Source organism: Marmota flaviventris, chromosome 8, assembly GCF_047511675.1.
Source record: "Marmota flaviventris isolate mMarFla1 chromosome 8, mMarFla1.hap1, whole genome shotgun sequence".
Classification (NCBI taxonomy): domain Eukaryota; kingdom Metazoa; phylum Chordata; class Mammalia; order Rodentia; family Sciuridae; genus Marmota; species Marmota flaviventris.
In genome coordinates this window covers 123,305,615-123,332,408 of record NC_092505.1, presented here as the reverse complement: position 1 = coordinate 123,332,408, position 26,794 = coordinate 123,305,615, and the positions used below count along the sequence as shown (strand labels likewise).

Below are 26,794 nucleotides of genomic sequence, written 5' to 3'. Positions count from 1 at the left end.
AATTGGGAGAAAATATTGGAAAACATTTTCAATATAAGACATGTGTCCTGAAGATGTAACAATCTCCCAGATCCAATAGTAGGAAAACAACCAACTCAAATTTTAAAATAGGCAAAAGATTTAAATAGACAAACTGCTGGAAAAGGTTAAGTGTCAAACAAGCATACGAGAAGATGCTTGACATCATTGGTCATCAGGTGAGTGTGAATTAAATAAAATACCATAACACATTTATCAGAAGAGCTACAATTAAAAAACATGACTGGTAGCCAGGTGCAGGGGTGCATGCCTGTAATCCCAGTGGCCCTGGAGGTTAAGACAGGAGGATCAAGAGTTCAAAGCCAGCCTCAGCAATTGCAAGGCCCTAAGCAACTCAGTGATACCTGTCTCTAAATAAAATACAAGAAAGGACTGGGGATGTGGTTCAGTGGTTAAGTGCCCCTGAGTTCAATCCCTGGTACCCTACCCCCCAAAAAAGAATGACTGTGTCAAGTGTTGGTGAGGATATTGAGAAAACAAAATGCATTACACTGGAGGTATAAAATGGTATAACTATTTCAGAGGGTAGAAGTTAAGCATCATTAACCACATACTCCTATAAATTTATTCCAAAGAAACACAAACATATGTCCAGAGATTTGTACACAAATGTTTATGGGAGCTTTATTTGTAATTGCCAAAGACTGGAAATAACCCGAAAGTCCCCCAATAAGGGTAACAACTGGTGGCATATCCATGGAATGAAATATTACTCAGCAAGAAAAAAGGGGAAAGATAGTTAATACATGTGACAACTGGGAAAATCTTACAATATGTTGTGTGAAAGGAGCCAAACAAAAAAAATGAATGCAAGTTTGTGATGCCTTTTGGGGGGGGCAGTGCTGGGGATTGAATTCAGGGGCCTTCAACCACTGACCACATCCCCCACCCTATTTTGTATTTTATTTAGAGACAGGGTCTCATTAAGTGGCTTAGCACCTCAGTTTTGCTGAGGCTGGCTTTGAACTCACAATCCTCCTGTCTCAGCCTCCGGAGCCACTGAGATTACAGGCATGTGCCTCTGTGCCTGTATATATAAAACATACGTCCAAAGATTTGTGATGCCTTTTATATAAAACTCTAAACAATGCAAAGTGATCCAGAGTAAAAGAAAGCGGTGGTTGCTGGGGGAGAGAGGAGTTAAGTGGAGAGAGCAAGAGGAAGAGAATCCCAAGAGGCCTATGCTTGCATGGTGTGTATAAGGTAAAAACTTACCCAATTATGTGCTGTAAGTGTGTGTAGTTTATTGTGTGTCAATCATACCTGAATATGTCTGTCTGCTTGTTTGTGTTGGATTTACAAAGAATCAACTTCACTGGGAAATCATTGAGGTCAGAGATCTGTGTTCCCATATTACCCACAAAGCTTATCTCAGGGCTGAGCATGCTGAGAGGATCCAAAGAGGTTAGAGTATTTTCAATTCTACAGAATGTCCAGAAAGAAGCTCACTGAGCAAAGATGTTCTCTGGTGCCATTTAACTGATAAGGAAATTGTGATTGACTGAAGCAGCCAGAGACACAGCGGGTGAGGGGACTAGGTCTGCGCACTTATTTCTCTGGATTGTTCAGATCAATTCATTTTAATCTGAAATGTTTGTAGACAGACAGTTTCTAAAGGAGGCAGCATTAATGCCACCCAGCTAGGGAATGAGGTAAAATGGGACAAGGACAGCGACAGCTATGGTGATAGTAATGGGAATAATGCTATTTACCATTTGAAGATCACTGGACTGTGTGCCAGAGTACAGAGCATGCTTTTTTTTTTTTCAGTACTGGGAACTGAATTCAGGATGCTCTACCTCTGAGTTCCATCTCCAGCCCTTTTAATTTTATTTTAAGATGGGGTCTTGCTAAGTTGCCTAGGCTGGACTTGAACTTGAAATCCTCCTGCCTCAGCCTCCCAAGTTGCTGAGGTTGCAGGTGTGTGCCACAATGCCTGGCTTGTTAGTATCTTTAATCCTCACCCCAGTTCTGTATTGAAGCTGTTATCACCTGCCGCAGTCTGGCTGGGCACAAAATCACGAGCCACCACACAGCTTGTAGATTCAAACAGCAACTCTTTATTCCCGAACTCACACCAGCCGTCTACAATCACGTTCTGGGGAAATCCATGTTCTCTGCCCAAATCCACCCCCACTGGGCTTCTGTCTCCCAAAAAATACTGTCTGAATCCCGTGAGAACTCAAGGGGAACTCAGGCAGCAGGATATGCCCTATTCCCAGCAGGAATAACCTTAAACCTGGAACGCCCTAAACCCGATCCACCTTGGTCCTTGAGCAAGGTCACCTACATGCAATGTCACTGCAAAATGTCCTATTTCCACGAGTCCTTCCACTAAGCAACATGGGGTACGCTGGCAAGGAAATTGTCATACCTACTTGGCTAATGGCTCCCAGCAATCACCCATCTTAGAGAAGAGGAACCAGGAGGTAGTGACTAATATGGCCTCACACAGCTGAAAAATTGTGGAGTTACAGTTTGAACCCATGTTCGTCTGATTCCAAAACCTGTGCTCCTACCATTAAACTGCCCTCATTCCCAGGCAATCATGCATGCGTAGATGCATGCATGTCTTCTTGGATACACATTCAGGAACCCACAAACATATATGCATACATCATGTACACAACTAAAAATATACAAGTATGTGTGCACACACGTGAGTACACATATATGCACACACACATTGGAGGAATGCAGATTCACATGCATGCAAAAATGCCCCACATGCATACAAAAATGTATGCTTACAAATGTCTCCTGAACATGCGCACACATGCAATACACATTTACACAAAGTATACAGCCCAATACCCACACATGTGTGCACAGATTTTTACACAAAGCCTATAGCCAAACAGCCACGTGTGTGTGTGTGTGTGTGTGTGTGTGTGTGTGTGTGTATGCACTGGCACACATTTGGGGCACCCTAAGAACATAATTCGGCCCTTCTTGTTCCGGATTCCCACAAGCAATAACCAAGGCAGTCTCCTGCCACCTTCTCCCAGTCTTGACCCCAGAAATCTTCAGAGCACTGAAGTCTTAAGTCTAAAGTGAAATTATGCTCAGGCTCTTGATCTGGGGTGGGGGTCTTTAGGCAAGTCTGGCCAATCAGATGTATCACATTTTCCCATGAAAGAAATTTCTGATGGGCTTATTAACCTTTGAAAATACCAGCTCTCAGTCCGAAGGACTTCCTGAGTCCAGATTGAATTGAAAAATAACCTCCTGACAGGCCACCCGGTTCTGAGATGATGGGAATTACTTTCAACCCAGGCCAACATGTCTCTCAGACAAAATGTTCCACATACCAAACCTGACAGCAGCCAGCTACTGGGAGCTGGGAGCCAAGTGCCATCTATTACAAATTATATCCACAAGGGCCATGGCATGGGGACAGTTACTTTGGGCTCAAGTCACTGTGGGGGCTGCTGGGGTGGCAGCAAAAAGCCAGCCTCTTTGCTGGCTCTTTGACATTTATGTCCCTGTGCTATAGGATGGAGGGTCAATCTGTCATCCCAGACCCATGTGGCCTTGGCCTCTGGCAATGATTTTTCATTTTGAGTGTTCACTTTGGGGTAGAGCTGTAGTTCAGTGGCTACTCTCAGAAGAAAAGAGATAGTGTCATGTGGAAAATTGGAGATAGATAACTCCGGGAGTGGAAGAACTGACTCATCTATCCCCACACTCCTTCCCTCTTTGGGGTCACATTCTAGCCCAGAAGACCATCTATATGATTTCTGGAAGTTTCAGTGTTTTTCTTTTCCCCATATGACACATGCAAAACAGATTTTTCTATCATAATAGTTGCTGGGGACCCCAGAGTTTTGCCTCATCTCTGTATTGAATAAATTGGGTGGTCCTAGGCAAAGTCCTTAAGCTAAGAGCCTTGGCTTAGGCACACAGAGGACGGTGACTGCTTTGTCTGCCTCATCAATTTGCCATGAAGACTCACAAGGTTAATGAGAAGATGGTGTGCTCTGAGAGGGAAGGGTGTGTGGTTTGTCATGTCTTTCTCCCTCCCCGTCCAAATTTTATCTGTCAGACACAGCCTTGCAGTCTTCCAAGCACGTCTTCAGATGGTCTCCCTCTTTCTCTGGAGTTATCAGAAATAATTTCTTGGCCATTAGATCCTAGCTCCACATCTGCACTGCTGCAACCTGTCCCACCTCTTGGTGGGCTGCATCTCAGCCATGTGCCCAGGTCCTAGCGGATACTCCAGGCTTCTTAGCTTCCAACACAACCCTACTTCTTCTCAACCAATGACCTTTTGTTTTCTATGGCTCAGAAAAACAGAGGCAGAGAAGTAGGAAGTCCCTCTGATTCCCTTTCCAAAACCTATCTGCACTCTGGCCACCTTAAACTCCTTGGCACTTAGCACAAAGCCCCCTTCCCATCAACTAACACTTAGTTTCCAGAAGCTTCTTACATCAACTCTGTCCCTTATCACAACTGGATATTTACTTTTCCGTCGCCCTTTTGCAGACCAGTGAACTTCACCCGGGAGCGTCCCCCACCCCCAATAAAACTCTTTTTGGTGCCTTATTCTTGTTCCGTGGTTCCTGGCCTTGGGTGCCCTTTTCTGTTTTGCATTTGATGCCGGAAACCCCAGAGGAGTTCCAGCCTCTCCGCCCCTGCCCCCCACTCTTAGAGGCTGAGGCTGCTCCTCTCTGCTGAAGGAACAAGCCAAAGGAACCAGTCTGGGGATCTCTAGACCACCCGCCCTCATCTGATCTGATCCAGCAGACATGGGGTAAGTCCCCTTCTCTGATCTTTCGACTCCCTCCCGTTTGTGGGGACTCTGTCCATAAATCACCACCGTGTGGACTCTCCCTTCCGACTCGTCCGGGCCCCCAGTGGACTGTAGAGACGTCTCTCTCAGTCCCTGGCCAGGCCACTTTGATCTCCTGTGAGCAGAGTAGGTAACTGGGACAACTTTTTCCTTCCTGCTCACCCCCTGGTGTCGAAAGATCATGGGAAACACAGAGCCCACTCTGGACCCCAAAACTCCCGTGGGGTGTCTATACATGATTTTTTCCAAATTGGGACTCGCTCAGGACTTATGCCATAAGGCTCCTTTTCTATTCCACCGTGGCCTGGCCACAATACACTTTAAAGAGATAATGGCTCTAAATGGCCTCCTGAGGGGACTTTTGATTTTAAAACCCTCACTGATTTGGACAATTTCTGCCAACGGATGGAAAAGTGGTTAGAGGTTCCTTATGTTCAGGCCTTTTGGGATTTACACTCCCATCCCTCATTCTGCTCCACCTGTTCCACTTTCCAAGTCCTTCTTGCTAAAGACACTCCTCCTTCCAAGTCCCCCTCTGCTCCTGACCCTGACCCCTCTCCGCTTACTGAACCTCCTGAGACACTCTCCTCACCAGCCCCCAGACCCTCCCATCCTGATCCTCCTCCTTATCTGGAATCCGCTCCACCCGAGTTAGACCACCCCCCCTCCCCTGTCTCCTCCCCAATAAGTGCCCCTACCAGGTCTCACCAAATGACCCAAGACCCTGAACTTCTCTGTCGTCTCTGTGAGGTGGCAGGATCTGAGGGCATCGTTCAAGTTCATGTCCCTTTTTCTTTACAAGACCTCTCCCAAATCAAAAAACGCTTAGGCTCCTTTTCTGCTGACCCCACTACCTACGTCAAATAATTTAAATACCTTTCTTAAGCCCATGACCTTACTTGGCATGATGTCCATATTATCCTTACCTCCACTCTTACCCCAGATGAACGCACTTAAGTCCAGGTAGCTGCACGGAACCATGCAGACCAGGTTCGTTTGACCGATGACACCATGCCTACAGGAGCGGCCATCGTCCCCAACACTAATCCTGATTGGGGCTATCAAAATGGACAGGGCCGATGCCACTGTGCCCAGATGATACAGTGTCTGCTGGCAGGCACGCAGGCAGTTTCTAATAAGGTTGTTAAAGCTCAAACTGAGAGAAGTCCCTCAGGGGCCTGATGCGAATCCTGCAATGTTCCTTAAAGGCTTAACAGAGGCCCTTGCTCTCTATAATAGAATAGACCCTGAATCTCCCTCTGGGGTGACCGTTCTGGTCACTCATTTTATCACCCAGCCAGCCCCCAATATTAGAAAAAAAGTTAAAGCGGGCTGAGGATGGTCCCCAAGCCCCCATCAGAAATCTGATGAAAATGGCCTTTAAAGTTTACAGTGCCCTTGAGGAAACAGCTGAACTCAGCCGGCAGGCCCGCTCACAGAAAAAGGTGGTGCTCCAGACACAAGTCCTGGTAGCAACTCTGTGGCCAGCCCCGGCCCCTGCTGGGGCTCCCAGGGGTGCTCAGAAGTCTGCCCCACCTGGGGCCTGCTTCATATGAGGACAAGAAGGCCACTAGGCCTGCCAGTGCCCTAGCCCATGGCCCCCCTTTTGGCCGTGCCCCAGCTGCAAGCAGCTGGGACATTGGAAAAGCGACTGTTCCCTGGCCGGTCCCTCTCTGGTGCCTCATCATGGGGGTATGGCCAGGCAGGTAGTTCCTTCTCTTGAGCTTCTGGGACTGGCTGATGACTGAGGAAGCCGTGACTCAGGACCCCCATAATCCTCGCCAAGCCCAGGGTAACACACTAGGTAGGGGGTAACTCCATTACATTCCTTGTGGACACGGGGGCTACCTATTCTGTCTTGCCTGCCCACTCTGGGCCTTTATATCCCTCCCAGATCTCGGTCATGGGGATAGATGGAACACCCTCCTTCCCAAAGAAAACGGCCAGTCTGATGTGCTCCTTAGAGGGACATCTCTTTACCACTCCTTTTTAGTTATCCCTTCCTGTTCAGTTCCCCTCCTAGGATGAGATGTCTCTAGCCCTTGGGGGTTACCCTCCAGCTCTCACCCCATCCCCCTACTACAGAATTCCTCCTCCCCTTGATTCAATCCATTATAGTAGACACCCTCCCCCACCAGCACTCATCCCCTCCCACCGGGCCTCGTAATCCCCCAAGTCTGGGACACCTCCAAACCAGTAATAGCAACACACCATCAACCTGTGCAGATTCAGCTAAAGCCTGACTCTAGGTTCCCCTCTAGACCTCAATTTCCCATTTCTCTCCCTCACCGCAGGGGACTCAAACCCATCATCAAGGGACTTCTAGATCAACTTATTCCCATTGACTCTCCCTGCAACACTCTGATCCTACCTGTCTGCAAACCATCAGGAGCTCCTGACCAAGAGTGGTCCCTAACCCTTATGCCCTCCTCTCACATACCACCCTCAACCTCTCATTTCACAGTTCTAGATCTCAAAGATGCCTCCTTCACAGTCCCGCTTCATCTAGATTCTTACTTCCTCTTTGCTTTCACCTGGGAGGACCCTGACACCCTCACCTCACATCAACTAACCTGGACTGTCCTCCCTCGAGGCTTCTGGGATAGTCCCCACCTGTTTGGACAGGCGCTGGCCCAGGATTTAGCTTCCTGTGATCTCGGAGTCAGTACCCTCCTACAATATGTAGATGACCTCCTCTTATGCAGCCCATCTTTAGAGACTTCTCGGGAACACTCTGCCCACCTACTCACCTTTTTAGGTTCCCGAGGATACCAAGTTTCACCAGCCAAAGCTCGACTCTTAGTTCCCTTGGTTACCTACCTGGGCATTCTTCTAACCCCTACCTCCAAAAGCCTCCCTGTAGACAGAATCCAAGCTCTTAGGAGACTGCAGCCTCCTGAGTCAGCAGACCAGATCCTCTCACTTTTGGGGCTCGCTGGATTCTTCCAACTGGGTTTCCAGTTTTGCTCTTCTTGCCAAGCCCCTATACCAGGCATCTAAAGACATTCAATTTGGACCGTTGACATCACCAGCCCAGGTCTCTCGATCTTTCCTCAAACTCAGAGATGCTTCGATCTCCTCACCTCCACTCTCCCTACCCAACCCCAATTGTCCCTTCCACCTTTTACAGATGAAAAACAAGGGATTGCCGCTGGTCTTCCGGCCCAGCCCCTTGGAACCTCCTGCAGCAAATCTCTCTAAACATCCCGACTCTACAGTACAGGGATGGCTGCCCTGCCTGGGACGCCCTCGCAATGGTAGCCGAACTTACCAAAGAATCTCTACAGTTGACCTTCCTTCAACCTTTGACTGTCTTTTCTACCCATAGGCTTCAGGACCTCCTCGGACATAAATCTCTCTCCCGCCTGGGCCCCTCCCGAATTCAGGAGTTTCATTTACTTTTCTTTGAAAACCCCACCATTTCCCTCTGTGCCTCTCCACCCCTTAACCCAGCTTCTCTTCTCCCAATGTCTGGCTCTACCCACCCACCTACCCACTCTGGTCCTCAAGTACTTGAGGCCTTATGCACGCCCTCAGGAAGGCCTCTTCGACCACCCCTCGCTGGTACAAGACCTGACAATTTTTGTAGATGGAAGCTCAACTGTCGGGCCAATCGCCACAGAGCAGCCTATGAGTGGCCCCTAGAGCCCCCTTCAAACTGCTCTATGGCTGCCCCTCCCTGATTGATCACAACCCTCCCATCCAACCCCAACTTCTGGCCTCATATCTATCTTATCTCACCTTGCTCTGCAACCTCCTCCAGGAACAAGTGGACTACCACCTTCCTGCCCCAGCAGAAGTAGTGCTTTCTGATGGTCCACTTCAACCAGGAGACTCTGTCCTTTTAAAGGAACTTCATCCTCGATCACGCCAACTGTGCTGGATAGAACCCCATATGATGATTCTCACCACCCCTACATCAGTCAAACTATTAGGCCACCCCTCTTGGTATCATGTTTCTCGGCTCAAGCTTGCTCCAGAACCTAAGTCCTGGTCATCCCAATTGGTGGGACCCACTCAACTGCAGATCATCTGTGGGCCTCCTGCTTCTTTTCCTCTTGAGTTTGTTCCTATAGGTGCCCTGACCTGAATGACGATGCCTAATCTGACGCTGCCTAATCCCTACCGCTGGCATTTCCAGGTACAAGTCACCTGGGATGGTAAGACCCGGACATTAGGAACCAGTGATTGCCAACCTGCTGGTTGCCAAACAACTCTCTCCATTCTATTAACTGGCCTCAGTCTTTCTGGCCGAGCGCCCCTCCTCTGCTTTGACCAAACCAAGCGGTACTGCAAGTCCCGACCAGATATATATGGAGGATGTTCTCAAACCTCCTGAAACATGCACAAGCTCAGAGAGAACACCCAAACCCAATTCCTAAATACCTATTCTGGAGGTAGGACCTATCTGAACATCAGAGATCCCTGGGATAATTTCTGGGCAGCAGGAGTTGAGGGAAAGCTGAACACCTAGGCCTGGGACAGTTCTTCCTCTGGAACTGTTAAGATTTTCCACACCTACACCTGAGTATTTCCTTAGCTCCATCAATAAATCCTCCAGAAAGAAACTGCCCTCACTCACCAGCCAGGGGCACACGAGGCAGAGAAGGGGGACCTGTTCACATGGATGGCCCTTGTACATCAGGGGTTACAACTCCTGAACTACTCTAGGGTCAATAATATTTCTGAATGTTTTCTGTGTGCTGCTCTGGATAGCCCCCCCCCTTAACAACGGTCCCTCTGACCTTTCCCCTTAACATCTCCCAAGGGGGTGATGCCTCTCTGCCTCTGATGGGGATCCCCCCTTTGATAATCCCCTGCAGCAGCAGCAAAATCTTTCCATCTGCTATGTCTCCCAAACCATCCCCAGTTGCAACGTGACTATTATGGGGTCCTCCCAATAATAAGAGGTTGACGAAAGTCATCCATTCTTCTACTGCCACTCCTTTCTGCACCCCTGTCACCCTAGTTCCTCAACTAACACTCCTTGAGCCTCCACCCACTAGATCTCAATGGGCTGCCTTTCTTCCAGTGATCATAGGCATTTCCCTTGCCTTGTCCCTGGCCGCCTCAGGCATTGGGGCCTGGGCATCAGGCTATAATTTAACCACAACTAAAGAGCTTGAAGAAAAATTACAGCTAGCAGTCGAAACCTCTGCCAACTCCCTGGAATCTCTCCAAAGACAAATAATATCGCTTGCATGGGTCACTCTCCAAAACAGGCGGGCCCTAGACCTACTCACCGCTGACAATAGTGGTACCTGTGTATTCCTTAGGGAAGAATGTTGCTATTACATCAACGAGACTGGCCATCGATGTGCTACTTTGGCTGAGTGAAGAACTGAAATGAAGGCAGCAGCAGTCCACCTCACTCCTCCCAGGATGATGAAACTCAGCCCTTGCTGCTTGGTTGGGTCCAATTGTTGGTCCCATCCTCATGATCTGTGTCTTGCTAATGGTTGCTCCTTGACTCCTCAGATTTATCCAAAACTGCATCAGCAAAGTCTCACAGTGGTGGTAAATCAGATGCTCCTCCACCCCTATAGCCATCTTCCCAATGAGCCTCCAACTCCGACCTTCCCTAGACAACGCACCCCCCCCACCCCCCCACCCCCCCACCCCCCCCGCACCCCCCCCCCCCCGCCAGCAGGAAGTAGCCAGATGAAACCAGTGCCCTGCAACATCAAAGATGTCTACCCACAGCTTTCCCTTCCTCTCCCCCTCCCCATCCCTTGGTGGCCATGGGTGGGGACTTTTCACCTGGCTGAAGAGACCAGGCCCTTAAACTCAGCCCCTAAACTCCACTCGGCCAATCCACTAAGGGTAGTAACAATTTAGTTGGCCTGGACCTTCCTACCTGGAGTGACCTATAACGGTATTGTTCTCGCCTGGAGCATGTGTGACTTCCCTGGCCCTTGTGAACCTCACCCAGGAGCGCCCCCTCCTTCCCAATAAAACTCCTTTTGGTGCCTTATTCTTGTTCCGTAGTTCCTGGCCTTGCGTGCCCTTTTCTGCTTTACTCTAAGCATAGACTAGGGAAGGATAGGACTAGGGAAAGATAAGACCTGCACAGCCTGACAGTTGGGAAGGAACATAACAGATTCATTAATTCATTCAACAAACGTTTGCTGTGCACATAGATGGCCTAGGTTAGGGGATATTACAATAAAATATGTGAGTTCTACTTCCTCACATGTTGAAGTTTGAACATTAGAGAAGCACACCAAGGCAAGCATATAAAGCAGTGTTTATTTTTAAAAGGGTAACGTAGATTTCTCCCAGGAGGGAGAAGGTGGCCATAGCTGGTATTCTGGTACCCCCAGAAGCGAGGTGTTCTGCCCTTTTCATATGTCCTAGGTTTCCTTTCGTTCTCCTGCTCTCTTCCCCTTATCTTTCTCCTTCCTGCATAGATGAGTAGGCCCAGGAATGCTGGGTGGGATGTCCAAAAGGTGGGAAACAGGTAGGCCGAAGGGTGAAGGGCAGGAAAGAGCAGCCCAGGACACATTAATTAACAACCTATAGCTCCCTGTAGGGAGGGGCAACCTGGGACAGGTCACCTTAGCAACGGGTTGGAGCAGGGGCAGATTCTTGATAAGGATGGAGGAAGGGCTCTGAAGGAATTAACATTTCAGTCATTCAGGGGACAATCTCCAGCTTCCCAGACTCACTCAAAATTGGCCTCCTTGATTCCGCCTGACTCGATTTACCTATCTATATTGACTGCCTGTCTAATTCTTGCTTTACTGGGATGAGAAAAATAAGTAAGCAGATAAATGAGTAAAATAATCAAGAATTGTGAAAAAGACTCTGAAGGAAAGGAGTAGTTATGAGATAGGAGTAAAGTGTATGAACAGGTTGTTTTTGTAGTTTTTGGTAGTGATAATCAAGGCGCAGGATCAGGCATTAGATCTGGGGTGTTTGCAGAAAGTTCGAATGGAGAAGTCCAGCTAAAGATGGGAGAAAAGGTTTGGGCAGAAAGTGTAAATTTGTTATTTAGAACCATGGAAATAAATAAAACACCCAGGAAAGCGAGCACATAGCGAAAATAGTGTAAGTCTGAACTTTGGCTACACGCGTAGGGAGAGTCATAAAATAATCTATAAATGCCCAGATGGCTTCTGACGCTCTTCGGCTGCAACCAGACTACATTTCCCAGACTGCCTCACCCACTGAGCGCGAACCGGAAGTTTATCACAGTTGCTTCCGGCGCAGGCAGCCTCCAATCATCATGGCGACCCTCAGAATCTCTGTTCCTTTCTGGAGGCTTCTGACAGGTTCTCGAGGAACCGAACGGGTCTGTGTCCGAGCCCGAACCCAGCCCCAGCCCGATACTCCGCTCCAGCCGCTACCTCAGCCTTCCGCGGTGAGGCTGCTGTGCCGCCGGCTCAGCTCCGAGGCCGGTAAGTGACCCGCCAGACGTCTGCTAGGGCTTCTCCTGGGAGGCCTAGAACGGCGGCCCCTGCGAGTCTTCCCTCGGTGCATTCTCAGCCGTAGTCGGCTTCCGTAGTTCTTTGCCGGGTTTATCATCAGCCTCCCAGGCTTATTTACGCAACCCGTCGTGCCGGAGCCCTGCTCGGTGCCAAGCGCGCTGCTAAGCTTATGGCATAGAGTAAGCTAAGGCTGTCAAGGACGCTCCCCTGAGGATCCCAGCCCAGCGAGGAATTGGCAGTGAGTGCTCTGTGACCCTGGCTGTGATAAGGACGCCCACAGTGAGGCATTCAAACTAGTTGAGAGGGCTGGAGTGGGTCCCTGGAGAGCACTACCAAAGCCGACACCTGGCGGGCCAGCTGTGCTAAGGAGGAGACAATCTTCCCAGCAGAAGGACAGCATAAGCAAAGTCCAGAGAAGGGATTGAACAGGTATTTTGGGAACTCACTTTGGAGGTAGGGTTGATAAGACTTGGTTATGGCCTTAGGTAAATCTAGGTCTAAAAGGAAAAATTGTTTCTCAAGTTTCTGGCTTGATTAGTTAAATTTATACCAAGATGGGCTGGGACTGTAGCTCAGTGGAAGAGCGCTTGCCTAGCATGTGTGAGGCACCACATACAAGTAAGTAAAATAAAAGTCCATCAACAACTAAAAAAAAAAAAAAAAAAGTTTTGAAAAAAAATTTATGCCAAGATGGAGAATATTAATTGTAGGATGTTTCTGTTTTGGGTGGTGGTGGGGGGCAGTGCAGGTATAGATGAGGTGAGGAAATGGGAAGGAAGGCGGTTTTAGACTATTAAATTTGAGATGCCTTAGAGATTCAAGGGTTAAGTATATAGCTAGGAACATCAAATTAAAATGGTAACTGAAGTTGGAAGAGTGGGTGAGATTGAGGAGAGAGTAGTGCTGAGAGTCTATATGTGTTGGACACTCTAAAGGCGCTGTGGGTGCCAGAGATGAGCAAAAGACAGCTTTGTTCTTCAGAAAGCACGTCATCTAGTGGGGCACACAGTGAAATAAGCAAACCACCTTAGCTTTTTTTCCTGAATGATGTTGGAAGCCACAGGTGAATTTTAAACTTGAGAGTCATTTTGATTACATTTTTAAGATATTTCTCTTAAGTAATCTCTGTAGAGAATGTTTTTCAGTGAGGCCAGAAAGGAGGCAGCATATGATAGGGGGAAATGGAGGATTACAGAAAGATTTATGGGATATAGCAGGTCATGTTTGTATCAATGTTCTTTTTTTGTAAAACGGAGATAATTATTATATTTACCTCATAGGATTGTTGTGAGGATCAAATGTGCTAAATATGTAAAGTACTTAGCTCAGTAAGTACTGGTACATAGTGAATATTTAATAAATGTTAGTGGTTATTATTACTGTTATTTTTACTGCTGCTCTTGGCTGAATGTGGTACATAAGGGAGAATCCGGGAGTGATTTAGGTTTCTGGCTTGCATGATTTCATGAATGGTGCTGAGATAGGAAAATCAGGTTTGGAACAAGGAAGTTGATGAGTTCTGATTTGGCAGTATTGAAGTGCATGTGAGATGTCCATTGAGTAGGTGGGTGGAAGATGATCTTGGCTGGAGATTTCAGATTTTAGAGTGTAAGTGTGATTAAAGTAACAGGAATGTAGGAGATCATTCAGTGAGAATGTGAGAAAGGAGAAAAAGACAGTTCAGAGTTCAGGAAACCAACCCTACTAGGAGTAGCAGAGGAAGAAGTGACTGAGAACAAATGGCTTTTTCTTTCCTTTTTCTTGTGGAAATGGAAAAAGAAGTGAGGCAAAGGGAAAGGTGAACTGCATGAGGCAGAGTTGAATTTAAATGGGAAGTTACTGGACCCTGGTATCAGACAGATGTTGGTAAATCCTGGTCATGTCACTTAATAGCTAGTTGTCTTTGGGTTAGCATTAGGATACTCATTTATTTAAAAAAAAAAAAAAAAAAAGGATATCAATACCTATTTTGTGGGTTGTAAGCATTCCTAAAAATGTATGTTGTGCCTGGCTTTTAGGAGACAAATTTGAGGGCCAGGAATATAACTCAGCAGTAGAGTCCTTGCTCAGTGTGCATGAGGCCCTAGGTTCCATTCATTGACAAAGAAAAAAGCCCTCGAAAAAGACAAATCTGGATATGGTAGCAACCATTACTACTATTAATATAACATTAATTTTTTTCCTGTTGTTCCCAATATTAGAATGTCTTTTTGGCAGTTTTGTCTATATTCACATCCTTACCATAGTAAATGTTCAGTAAATTTTGAATGAATGAAAGAATCTCAGAGGTATTATGCACTGCTGGGATAGATGTTGTACTAATGGGTTTTTTTTTTTGTTAACTTTTCTATTGAGAGGTCTTGTTGGCCTGTCATTTTTGCTGGCTTCTTATGTACTGAAATCCATTTTAGCAGAGTCTCGTAGCTCAGAGATGAAGAAACCTACATTTATGGATGAGGAAGTCCAAAGTATCCTCATCAAGATGACGGGCTTGAATTTGGAGAAGATTTTTAAGCCAGCTGTACAGGAGCTGAAACCACCAACTTATAAGCTAATGACCCAGGCACAGTTGGAAGAGGTATGTGAACACAGGAATGTTAGTAGGATATCTTTCATTAAGGGATTAAACAAGATTTCCAGAGGCCCCCACAAACTCTTATAACTGTTCTTCCACATGCATCAGTGAGCGGGTACCAGGCACAAAATTGGGAAAAGAATTATGAGGAGGCAGGTAGAGAGGAGGTGGGAGTGTGGCCAATAGTGAACAGACTGGGGCATATGGGCCAGGTCTGGGTTTCCAAGCAGAGGCTCCTCTCTGCTCCAAACCAGCCTGAGTATCCTTCCTTTTTCCTGCCTGCTCCAGCTTCCTTCCTGGAGAAACATCTGCTGTGAGCTGCCTTGGGGCTGAAGCTTTGGTGAAATTATGAGATCCTGCTGAGCAGCATCCTACTCCAGGCACCAGTGTCCTCCTGGAGCCATGGGTACTGAGACCTTTGTGAAATACACTTTGATGTATGACTATGTGAAGCAGTAAAGCTTTTCTTTCTCATTTAAAAGTAGCTTATAGTTGCAAGAAATTAAAATATCCAGTAGTAGTATATTTTGTGTACCATGAAAGTCCCCTGTTTTTCTCTCAGAGGTATCCACTTTAATAATGTGGCAAAAAGCGGTGTTGTCAGGGGTTAAGAGTGTGGGCTCTGAAGTTGAATTTCCTGGGTTCAAATCCCAGTGCCAGAACTTTCTAACAGTTTACTTAACATCTGTTTTCTTTTCCATGAAATGGAGATAACAGTAGCACTTAGATAACAGGGAAGTGTGGGCATTGTGAGCCAAATATATTAAGCCTGTTTGAACAATATCTGACACATAGTAAGCACCTGATAAATGCCTCCTCTGAATCAAGAAGCTTTTATAGCCTGGTGTTGTCTCACCACTCTTTTGCTGGTGTGATAATGGCTAAGCCTATGGACGCGCCTGCCTGGTCACACCGAAGGAAAAGGCAGGGCCCATGAATCCAAGTTTGGCTTTTTACTCACTATGTTATTGCTATAGCTTTTCTTCTTTGCAGTCTTTAGTCTTTTTCTTTATTAGTTTCTGCTTTTGTCAGATCATCCTTTGGTCTGTAATCTTGTGTCTTATTTCATTAGGCTACCAGAAAGGCAGTTGAAGCAGCCAAAGTGCGATTAAAAATGCCACCAGTTTTGGAAGAACGAACACCAATAAATGACGTGTTAGCTGAAGATAAGATCTTGGAAGGAATAGAAACAGCCAAATATGTGTTTACTGATATATCATATAACATACCACACCGGGTGAGTATATGTCTAATTGCAAATTGATCTTTGAAATACTATGTGGAGATGGGTTTGAGGAATGATGTGACCTGGTTCTGTCTGATGCTTTAAAACTAGAATTCCTGTGACTAGGTGAGACCTTTTGGAAGAAACAATATAAAGAGAAAAGAAATATAGACCAACCCATGTTACCATTTCCCTACCAATTATGGGTTGAGTATATTTTAGATTGACTGCAAAGAATCAGGTATGCTGAGACAGAACAAGTTGTAAATAGACAGAAACCCACCACATACCACAAGTGGACAAAACCTACAGGACAGTGAGAAAAGGAAGTGCATTTGGCCTAGGATGTATTGCTCTCCTTTGCTGAAGCCTTTTAAGAAGAAGGCCTTTTTCCACCCTGCGTAGTCCATGGTGCCAAGAAACTCAGACTTCCCAGTGGATTTTTACTTTACAGCATTTTCAGTAAGAGCGACAGATGTTTCTTAGGTAATTTTCAGACATCACTGCTTCTGTTTTTATTCTCTGGTTTCTCTTCCCTTGATTGCCAATTTAAAAGAACACTCTGATTTTTAAAAAATATATCAATTTTGTATCTGGGCCTTATAAGTAAAGAACTAAAAAAAAAAAATAACTTTCAGTTCAGCCCACAAAATACACTAGAGTACTTCAGAATGCTGAGTTTGAAAGATGACCTCATATTACTCATACTTTGATCATATATGATTATGGCTTGAAGACAAGATTTCAGCTGTGTGCATGTCTGCACCAGCCATCTGCAACTGACATGAATGGGAATCACAGAATTTCATTTGAATTAATGTCTTTGTGTTGTGGTGTTTTAATTTATGTTTGCAATTTAATTTTGCTGGTTGTGGGAACATTTTAATAACTTGAAAAAAAGAAACTTAATTCTGGTTACTCAAATTACCAAAATTCTTTTGAGGAAAAATTATTATATTGACATCTGCTATTTTTTTTTTCCTATTTGCAGTATTTGATGAAAGTTTTAATTATTTTATCCTCAGAGATTCTTATACCCTGGAATTGTAAGAGTCAGTACCGTCTGGTTAATTTATACATTGATTGGGTGTGTATCAGTTACCAGCAATGTGCAAAGTTCTGTGTATGTCTTTGTAACTCATCACACATCTTCCTGCCCTTGTCCAGTTATGTAATATCTGAGAAGTGCCAAGAATCTTGTACATATAAATTGCCAGTTGAATGGTACAAACAATGGGTGGAATTCAGAGGAAGTGATCCCGTGGTTTGGGATTTGGCTCTTGGCAGAGTAAAGAGACCAGAAGCAGATGGACCAGTCAGTCTTTCTGATATATATATATATATATATACATCTAATGCCAATATGAGGAGTCACAGAAGTGTAGAATTAACAATTAACATTCTTGGGTTTGTTCCTTTTACCTCAGAGACTTTTAACATAGATCATAAAGTGTTAAAATCTATTTAGATGAAACTTTGGAATGGGGAAATGAAATAATTTGAAAAGGTTTTTTAGCATTTTTTTTTTTATCTCTAAAATTGATTTAGATGAATCTTGAATGAGTTTTAGTTTGAACCATTTTATGTATTGAATCCAGGTTAGCACTGTAGTTGGTATTCATAAATTTTAAATTTCTAATAGATGCACAGCAATGATTAGCAAAGGAAGTATCAAACCTTGGCAAAGTCTTTGCAGTTTAAAATGATCATGAACTCCTATGTACCTATTGTGTTTTATGTTTCCAACTTGCATTTTATATTGCTGATTGCAAACTGTTCTTATAATGGACTTAGTGTGGGACACAGGAACTAAATATAAGCCTAAACAATTCATCCTTGATCATGTTTTCTAATTCAGGAGCGTTTTATTGTTGTCAGAGAACCAAGTGGCACACTACGCAAAGCCTCTTGGGAAGAACGGGACCGGATGATACAAGTTTATTTTCCAAAAGAAGGTCGCAGAATTTTGCCACCAGTAATTTTCAAGGAAGAAAACCTTAAGGTAAGGTAAATTGTGTTTTATATTGTAGACTCAGTGGTGATGATTTGTTGAACCAGTTGGCTCTAGTTCTATCTGGTATCTTAGTGTTGATAAACAAAGGTAAATGTCTAATGATAACTTGACTAGGGTTTTTTTCTCTTTCTCTTATAATTGGTGCAGCTGGGATTTGAATCTAGGTGTGTGACAATTAGCCCCATTGTTTCTTTATGACTCTTTTTTTTTTCCAGTCCATCTTTTAATTTTTTTGAAAAATTCCTGACATTACAGAACTAAACTGAAATGTATTAATAGTCCACTCTTACATTTCCATGACAAACAGAAAAATTCATGAGCCAAAAACAAACAAACAAAAAACAACAAAAAAAAGGAGAAGCTTATAAAACTAAATATGGATCTCAGCATTAACAGCTGAATAGAGAAAGGAATTAAAATGCTTTAAAAAAATCACGAGTGGATGATAAAGTGTGTAGAAACTGAAAATTTACAAACTATTTTAAACCTGGAATTGCTGAGTGTTCAGAAACTACCCAGGTGGATCATGGGTGGTGGTGAACAGCAGAAAGGGATTATGGATGAATCTGTTCTAGCTGCTCCCCATGCCACCCGTCTCCGAGGAAAGCCTGACGTTGATTAGATACTGAGCCAGGCTAATGCTGGCAGCAGATCCAGTGATGATAACCTGCCTATCAGTAGATCCTTCCACTGGGTTTGCAATTTTGATCTGCGCCCCAAACATCTGACGGATCTCATTGATTTTGGCTCCTTGACACCCAGTTATGCAGCCAAACAAATTGTTTGGAATGGTGAGTTCATGAGAAGTAGTCTGAGCAGATGCATCCAAACCTGCACTGAATCCAGTGTTGCCATGGGTCATAGGAAAATGAAACTGTTGCATTGCCAACTGGTGTAGCTTGGTCACATCTGGCTGTGAATGGCATACTATCCTTGAATAGTATAGGCCTCTAGAGGTGGTCCCTCCAGGTCAGGGTTGAGAAACATTGACGGGGTGGTTTGGGGAAAGCTCGCACTGTCGCTGCCTGTGCTGTACCTGTCCTGACCACCTGCAAAGATGACTGGAGAACTTGACGGCTTGGGCCGGTACGGGATGGTCACGCCTTTTTGGGGGGACTGGGCGAGTCTCCAACATGACCAAGCAGATCTGTTTGACACACTTAATGATGGATTGTGTTGGCCCACTCAGTTGAATTGGGGAGCATATCCCCTGCCACCTGGACTTGAGCCTCTGTGCTTTCTCATATTTCCTTAATCTTGCAACTACCTTTTCCAATGAGAGAGCCACACTGACTAGCAGGGACCACCAGCCTCAGAGTGACCTGGGGTCTACTGGCAGCTGTGCTGTTGGTCATAGAGCTGCTGATGTCCTCTTCCAGTTTGTCAATGATCATAGCAAAGGCTTTGAAGATGGCATTAGTGGGTCCAGCCAAAGTGATAATTCTCTCAGGACAATTCCCTTCTGAGATATTGATACGTGCACCACTCTCCTCGCACATCTTCTTAACCGATTCTCCTTTCTTTCCGATGATACTGCCAACTTCCTTTCCATGCATAAGTAGCTGAATGGTGAGAGTGACATTTAATCCACCTTCAATCGCACCGGTGTCCATGTCAAGCAGTGTTATGGGGAGCTGGACTTTGGTCAAGTCTTTGGTCACTGGTGGGGGTGAAGCCAAAAACTGCAGGCGCAAAACGAGGGGAAAAGGGGAGCAGGCGGGAAGGGGGGGAGGCTGGGGGCGGAACAATAGGGGTGGGCGGGAAGGCAAGGCGCCCCCCCTCCCCCGCCCCATGGTGGAGGAGGAAGTGGGGAGTAGAGGAGGAGGAGGAGGAAGGGGGAAAGAGACCCCAGGGTGGGTGGAGGGCGGGAGAGGGTGCAGATTGCTGCTGCATCTGGCTGCTGCCGCTGCTGGTCTGGGCTCTTTATGACTCTTAATGGCACATTTTGTGTTATCTTGGATGGGCAGGCCTGTGATGGCACCAGGACAAGTGCTCAACTTTGGTGTTCACATCTAATTCCAATTCTGCTGTGTGGTTTTAGACAATGTACAGCAGGGACCGGCACGTTGATGTCCTCAATCTCTGTGTTGCCCAGTTTGAGCCAGATTCTACTGAGTATATCAAAGTGAGTATATTTAATAGCTTCTGAAATACAGGTGTAAGTATGGTTATGAACAAGATTTTTAATCTAGCACAATGAGTTTTGTATAAACTTTGATACAGGTGAATGAGAAAGTAAATACCTGAAGATCTATTACGAACAGATGTGTGCCAGATCCATATTTTATTCATAGAACCATCCTTGATTAAAGATGAGGGAATTTCACCTTGGGGAGTTAAGTAGCTTGCTGAAAGTTGCATTACGAGTAAGAGATAGGATTAGAACCCCCAAAATGACAAAGCCTATTTTCTTTTTAATTTATTGTACAGAAGTAAAGTTACTTACTAAATTTGCCCAAGTGTGTCTTATAACTCAGTATGTGTCCATTAGTACCTTTTGTGGTGTGTGAGGTGTTACTGTGGGTAGTTTAGGTGATGCCATGAGCCAGGAGAGGGTTTGCTATGGCAAAGCCTATAGCCCAGTACTGGTTGTATGGAAGGCTGCTAGGTAAGTATGCAGGTACTTATCACTGGAGCCTATAGAGTATGCTAGGAAAGCTTCATAGGGGTCTTAAAGAGTGTTCTAGGAGGGCATGGAACTCTGTGGCAGGGGGAGGTGGGTGAGAAGAGGGGCCTCAGGTGGAGAGAATAGGATGAGCAACAGCTAGAAAATAACCAAGTATACTTGAGAATCCCAGTCATCTGGTGCTTGAACATGCAATGCATATATAATATATATATATATATATATATATATGGGAGTGGTTCCAGATCAAGCTGGAAAGGTACTTAGGTCCACAGCACAGGTACCCTTGATTCTAGGCTAGACTTGAGTCAGCAGGCCTCTGAAAGCCTTTTGAATAGAAGAAGCCCTCACCAGAGGAACATTAGTAAGAAGGAATGGGCGAGCTGAATGGAAAGTGAACTGATCGGCTTAGGGAGAAAAGGAGGAGTGAAAAAAATATTCTTGATTTATTTTTTCCCAGTGACAAGAGAGAGTGATCAATTATTTGCAGCAGTCTGTGTATCTGAGATCCGTGCTTGGCTGCTGGACAGAACTAAACAGGGTGTAAAGGTCTGGTGTTACTTGTTCTAGGCTGCCATACACTCCTGTAGTGGAAAAGACACAGATTTGCTGTTTTCTAGGCAACTCTTGTTAATAAAAATCCTCTTTCCTCCCTGAGGAGGTTTTAGCAGGAATGTCCAAATTATACAAATTGGCTAATGAGAGTGAAGGCAGTAAGTAGACCTGGATTTACTGGTGCTCTCCTAGCAGCACTCAAGCTGGTCAGTGTAAACTGAGTAATGCTGCTTAGATCTTTTTATTTTCCTGTTTCTGAAGAGTTGCATTTTATGTGAATAGGTTCACCACCAGACCTATGAAGATATAGATAAACATGGAAAGTATGACCTTTTACGTTCAACAAGACACTTTGGTGGAATGGCTTGGTATTTTGTAAATAAGAAGAAGATTGATGGTTTGCTGATTGACCAGATTCAGAGAGATTTGTAAGTATGATCTTAGAAGAGTCATTCTTATTGCCCTAACAGCGTATTTGTGTTAAAGCTGTGTATTTTCCCATGGATCACAGTAGCTTGTGCAGCGATAAACAGAAGATTTCACTTACCTCAGCTTGTGTGGGTTTATTCTAGCATGACTTAGTTTTTCCAGTCCTTGTTTTTGTGTTGCATAACAAGACTGGATTCTTTTGAGAAGTGACTTTGGATCTGCATGGTAGGCTGTGAGCATTGACTTATCCTGGGCTCACTAGTGCTTCTGGGTATCAGTGAACTTTCCAGATACTCAAAGGATGATGAAATAGCAAATGTAAAGAAGTAGACTTGACCCTTTATGGGTGCTTGTTTTCTTTAAGAACTATTTCTAGGGCTCTTAAGTAAGTCATCATTTAACTTACAAAAATACTTTTGCTTTTGCTAAAAAGCTTGCTTTCTCAGGATTTAAAAACATCAAAAAGGTTAGTTTTTTCAAAACAATGTAGAACAAAGACTTGAATTTTAGCTTCAAACTGGTTTCCTTCCAGGTTCTAGCTGAAAATAATATAAGCATGCATTATTTTGTTGTGCTTTACAGGTATTGTGTTTTATTATAAATTGAAGATTGATGACAAACTTGCATTAAGCAAATTCATTAGCACCAGTTTTTAGATAATTGTTAGCATTTTGTAGCGATAAAGTATTTTTTTTAAGCTAATGTGTGCATATTGCCTTTTTAGATGTAATTTATTGTACACTTAAGTAGACCACAAAATTGTGTAAACTATATGCACCAGGGAACCAAAAAATTTGCTGTGACTTACTTTGTCATGGCATTTGCTTTATTGTGTGGAGCTGAAGCTACGGTATCTCCAAGATATGCCTTTAGTGTACTTTACAACTAGTGATAAAACCAGAAAGAATTGTTTTTTTCCCCCCATTTCCCATTCTCAATGCAGGGGACATTGAGCTGACTGCATATTTTTCTATTGGTTGGGTCAGGAAGGCCCAAAATTACAAGGAAAAGAAGTGAGCATGGCTGTCAGAAAGTCAACTTTCTATAAAAAGCCTTTTCTGGGTTCTAAAGTCTGAAGAAGACGATTTACTGATCATTGCCATCTTCAGGCTATTGGAGTTTGACTCAGAGTAGCCTATGTGCAATTTGAACCATGCACACAAAGTAAGGCATTTGGAACTGGAAGGTTCCACTTGCCCACGTTTGGAAACAGTATCATTTCTCCTAGAAATAGCAGTCCTAAGGGTGATGATAACCAGGCCAGCCTGAGTCTGTAGCAAGTAGTGTGATTCAGTACAGAAGGCAGAAATATGCCTTCATCCTCCATAACAAGGGCTGGAGTGATTGGGATGTGCAAAGGGTGTGCCTTGATGAACTTCAACAGTGACATTTATGAATGAATTTTTTGCTTAAAAATTCCTCCAACGCAGTCATTCTTAACTTATTAAAATATATTTTTATAAGAAATAAGAACAACAGAGATGTTTAATAAGTTAAAATGAAAAGTTCTTTACTGAGGTATACTAACCTGTGATATTGTAGAATTTCTCATGTAAGCTTCACATCTGAAATGTCTCATACGAGGGATGTCTTAGTACTTAACCCCTCTGTGGTATGCTGCAGGGGACATTGAGCTGACTGCACATCCCCAGATGGGCAGGAGAGGGTGTGCATCCTTAGTGAGTGGAGACCAGGTCAGAATTATGATTCTGTACAAACTTAATGAATATTCAATCCCACTGATGATTCTTTAGAGATCCTTTAAAAATATTTTTGAAAATAGTAATTTATTTGCTCTTAATATTAAGAATGGGCTAGGGATTAGGCTACATTTAAATATAGAAATCCCATTTTAGCAGAAACTTAATGAGACATGATTACAATATGTAGAAGCCCAGTTAAGCTCTTCATATTTTTATTTTTAATTTTGTTTAAAGAGATATTTTGTTGCTACATTTATTGGATTTTGTTAGGTTCCAGCTAGCAAAATAGATGTGTAATTAATTTTTGTGTTATTCATTTTTTTTTTTGCCCCCAGAAAGGTTCAGTGTACCAAGCAGCTTTGACTTCTCAGTTTTTCCAATAGGTTGTGTTTAAGGGTTCTTTAGGGTAGGTGGGGCTTGGGATAGCCCAGGACATTTCTCTGAGGTCACCATGGTTTGAGGAATTCTGCACCTATTCCCATGTTCACCCTCTGCTTTATCCCCTAGTTCAAGTGATGGGAAAGTGGGGAAGGTCAGAGTGATGACCAGGGGGTGGGGTGGGGAGTAGCAGTGAAGTAAGGTGTCTTCACCTCTCCAACCCACTTAGGGGCTAGTAGCTCATTAAGTATACACAGCAGATCCTCAAAACTTGAACATATTTTGGTGGAAAAGACAGAAGATTGATGTGGGTGGAACAAGTTAACAAGCAGGGAAGGAAGTGATATGCTCTTGGGCCAGGTGACACAGGGCTAGCAGGCCATGGGTTTTACTGTGAGAGCAATGGGAAGTCACTGGAGAGACTGAAAGTGTTCTGGATCTGTGGTATGTGGGTGATTTTATATAAACAAAGTTGTATGCAGCCATGCACTTAAGGTTTGTGCAATTTATTGTATTTTTTATTGAAATAATATTTTAAAATAAAAAAGCAAACATGAGCACTTGATTATTTTTACCCCTCTCACTTTTGATGTGGTGAATGGTAGGACTGTGTGAGAAGATATTGGTTTGGGGAAGTCTAGGAAAGCTGTTTTACCAGGAATTGAACCCAGGGGCGCTTATCCACTGAGCCACATCCCCAGCCCTTTTTATTTTTTAGAAATGGTCTCGCTAAGTTGCTTAGGGCCTAAATTGCTGAGGCTGGCTTTGAACTTGTGATCCTCCTGCCTCAGCCTTCCCAGCTGCTGGGATTACAGACATGTGCCACCATTCCCTGTGGGAAGTTTTTGTGTTTATAAAATGTGTGAATTGAATTCTTGTTCTGGTTTCATCATAGGTAGTAGTGACACTAAAATTAGGCAAATTTTTAAATTTCCACTTTAAAAAAATTGCTGGTATAGAACCTTTCCTTTTGTCTGTTGTGCATAATTTCATATATGCTTTACAAAGATACTAATTTTTAACTAATAGGTTTCCATGGATATTCTCATGGATTGGTAGTCAGGTTCCTCTTATAGAGGCATTTGTCTACTAATTCAGTCTCAGTGAAAATTGGTTAGCAAATGCTACTAAAGGCGAGTGGCTTTGAGAATCACCAACCTGTTTATAGGATGAACTGGATGCTGGTGGAGTGGGCTAACCTGGAAGGCATCTACCATTAGGAGTGGAGTTTCTGTGAGACATGATGTTCCGTTTCTAAAAAGAATGTAGCCACATTTGAAATATATTCACTTTTAAATTGGGTATTTCCTGTGACTCCTGCCCTACGTGCCTCACAGAGTTGCTCTGAAGACTAAATCAGTCAATTTTCCTAAAAGTGCTTTTGGAATTCTACAACTGAGGGTACACCCTGCCCCCTACCAGCCTGAGGAATGTCTGAAATATCATGTAGTTTGATGTTGGCACATCCGTGTATAGGCCTGTGAAGTCAATGAACAAAGCCCATCTGTATCATTAAGCTGTTTTTACTCTCAGACTTGATGATGCCACCAGCTTGGTCCAACTGTATCACATGCTCCATCCAGATGGCCAGTCTGCTCAAGAGGCCAAAGAACAGGCTGCTGAGGGAGTCAATTTAATTAAGGTAAAGGGTCTTTTTTTCACATTGGCTGTTTTGTGATGCTGATTGAGTTGGGAAAAATTTAGAAGTGGGTCATATTTAGCAGTAACTAAACAAATCTGTGAATATGAAACATTTGTGGTCTTGAAAACATCAGTGTGATTACAGCTCTCTTGTAGAAGCAGATGGAGTGGGGGGGAGCTGGGGGGGGAGTAGTCAGGTAGGTGGGTGGTGGGTGTGCTGACAGCTGGAGTCTAGAGAAGTTCAGATAGTTATGGGCAGCAAGTCCCTGGTTCTTTGAAATACTGCAAAGGCAAGCTGCATCTGAGGTGCTAAGTCACCAGCAGAACCAGGTGAAGGACTAGAATATGTCCCTAGAGCAGTGTGGTGTTATGTTAAGAATATGTCCTATCCTTCAGTGTGGTGACATGCTCACTGGGGAAAACCCATAGGTGTTGAGGGGAGAGGGTGGTGGTGCTTGGATGGATACTGCCAAGCCTATACACTTCTCACACCATGGGCTACATAGATTTATGTGTAAATGCTGAGAGTTTGGATATTCTCAGGAAGGGAAAGGGAGGTCACTGTGTAATTTAACTTCTTCTAAATGGACATGGTTTTGTGGAACTGGCTTCTGTGCCAATAACATTGTTTGCATACCGAAAAGCAGTTAGGTTACTAAGGATAAAAATGACCACTCTAAGTAGAATAGAGAGAAACTACAGAACAAATCCTGATTTTTCTGTGATTAGCCAGATAAAGCAAAATGCTTTTGTAGAAAACATTCTTTGAAGTGAAAAATGAGTTTGCTAACTCTCATCTCATCTCTTGAACCCAATTGGTTTTCATTTTAATTATAGCATAAAGTACAATATCAGGTCCTTTTTTTCTGAAAACAAGCTAAAAGAGGTAATAGCCATTCTGGTATTTAGAATCAGTAATGCTTTTTCGGATCATGTGTATTTATTGCTTTCAAGAGGAGAAGTAAAAATCAAGGGGAAAAGCTGTAACACTTGGAAGACAACTGGGACTCTTCTTGACATGTTAATAATGTCTTTAAAATGGGAAATTTTACAAATAGTATACGTTCTATTGTTTTAAATTGTATGTCCTATTGTTTTAAAGCCATTTTTTTTTTAAACAGGTCTTTGCAAAAACTGAAGCCCAGAAGGGAGCATATATAGAATTAACACTGCAAACTTATCAAGAAGCATTCATGAGTAGTCATTCTGCAGCTTCCTGAAAATATTTTAAAAATACATTTCAATTTACTAAAACCTTCCTTTGTTAATGTTTATCTTAATGTTTAAAAACATCAAGATCAAAAGGTACTGATACATAGTTTGTTGTATATTTTTTTGTTTTTTAAATTCCACATAGTGCATCTGACAGAAGTATAAAGAAAAACTT

At 43.9% G+C, this 26,794-nt stretch overlaps 1 protein-coding gene and 1 pseudogene across 2 annotated transcripts; one reads left to right on the top strand and one right to left on the bottom strand.

Annotated features, from left to right (window-relative positions):
- Window positions 1–12,039: 12,039 nt before the first annotated feature.
- Mrps22 (mitochondrial ribosomal protein S22) lies at window positions 12,040–26,725 on the top strand. 2 transcript variants are annotated; one of them, XM_027933592.2, is made up of 8 exons: window positions 12,040–12,231; window positions 14,676–14,839; window positions 15,909–16,073; window positions 17,920–18,063; window positions 20,117–20,200; window positions 21,539–21,684; window positions 25,300–25,408; window positions 26,529–26,725. In XM_027933592.2, the coding sequence occupies exons 1-8, from the start codon at window positions 12,060–12,062 to the stop codon at window positions 26,625–26,627; spliced, it is 1,083 nt and encodes a 360-aa protein (XP_027789393.1). In that variant the 5' UTR covers window positions 12,040–12,059; the 3' UTR covers window positions 26,628–26,725. The 2 variants fall into 2 exon arrangements, with proteins under 2 accessions (XP_027789393.1, XP_027789392.1); XM_027933591.2 differs by having other exon boundaries at window positions 14,673–14,839.
- LOC114091217 (poly(rC)-binding protein 2 pseudogene) lies at window positions 18,627–19,734 on the bottom strand (annotated as a pseudogene).
- Window positions 26,726–26,794: the final 69 nt, after the last annotated feature.

What these genes read in the sequence shown, in the direction of transcription:
- Mrps22 (XM_027933591.2), top strand. Translation starts at nt 12,060, where the DNA reads ATGGCGACCCTCAGAATCTCTGTTCCTTTCTGGAGGCTTCTGACAGGT. An exon ending in TCAAGGAAGAAAACCTTAAG is followed by an intron (nt 18,064 to 20,116) that starts GTAAGGTAAATT and finishes GTGTGGTTTTAG; the next exon opens with ACAATGTACAGCAGGGACCG. An exon ending in AGGGAGTCAATTTAATTAAG is followed by an intron (nt 25,409 to 26,528) that starts GTAAAGGGTCTT and finishes TTTTTTAAACAG; the next exon opens with GTCTTTGCAAAAACTGAAGC.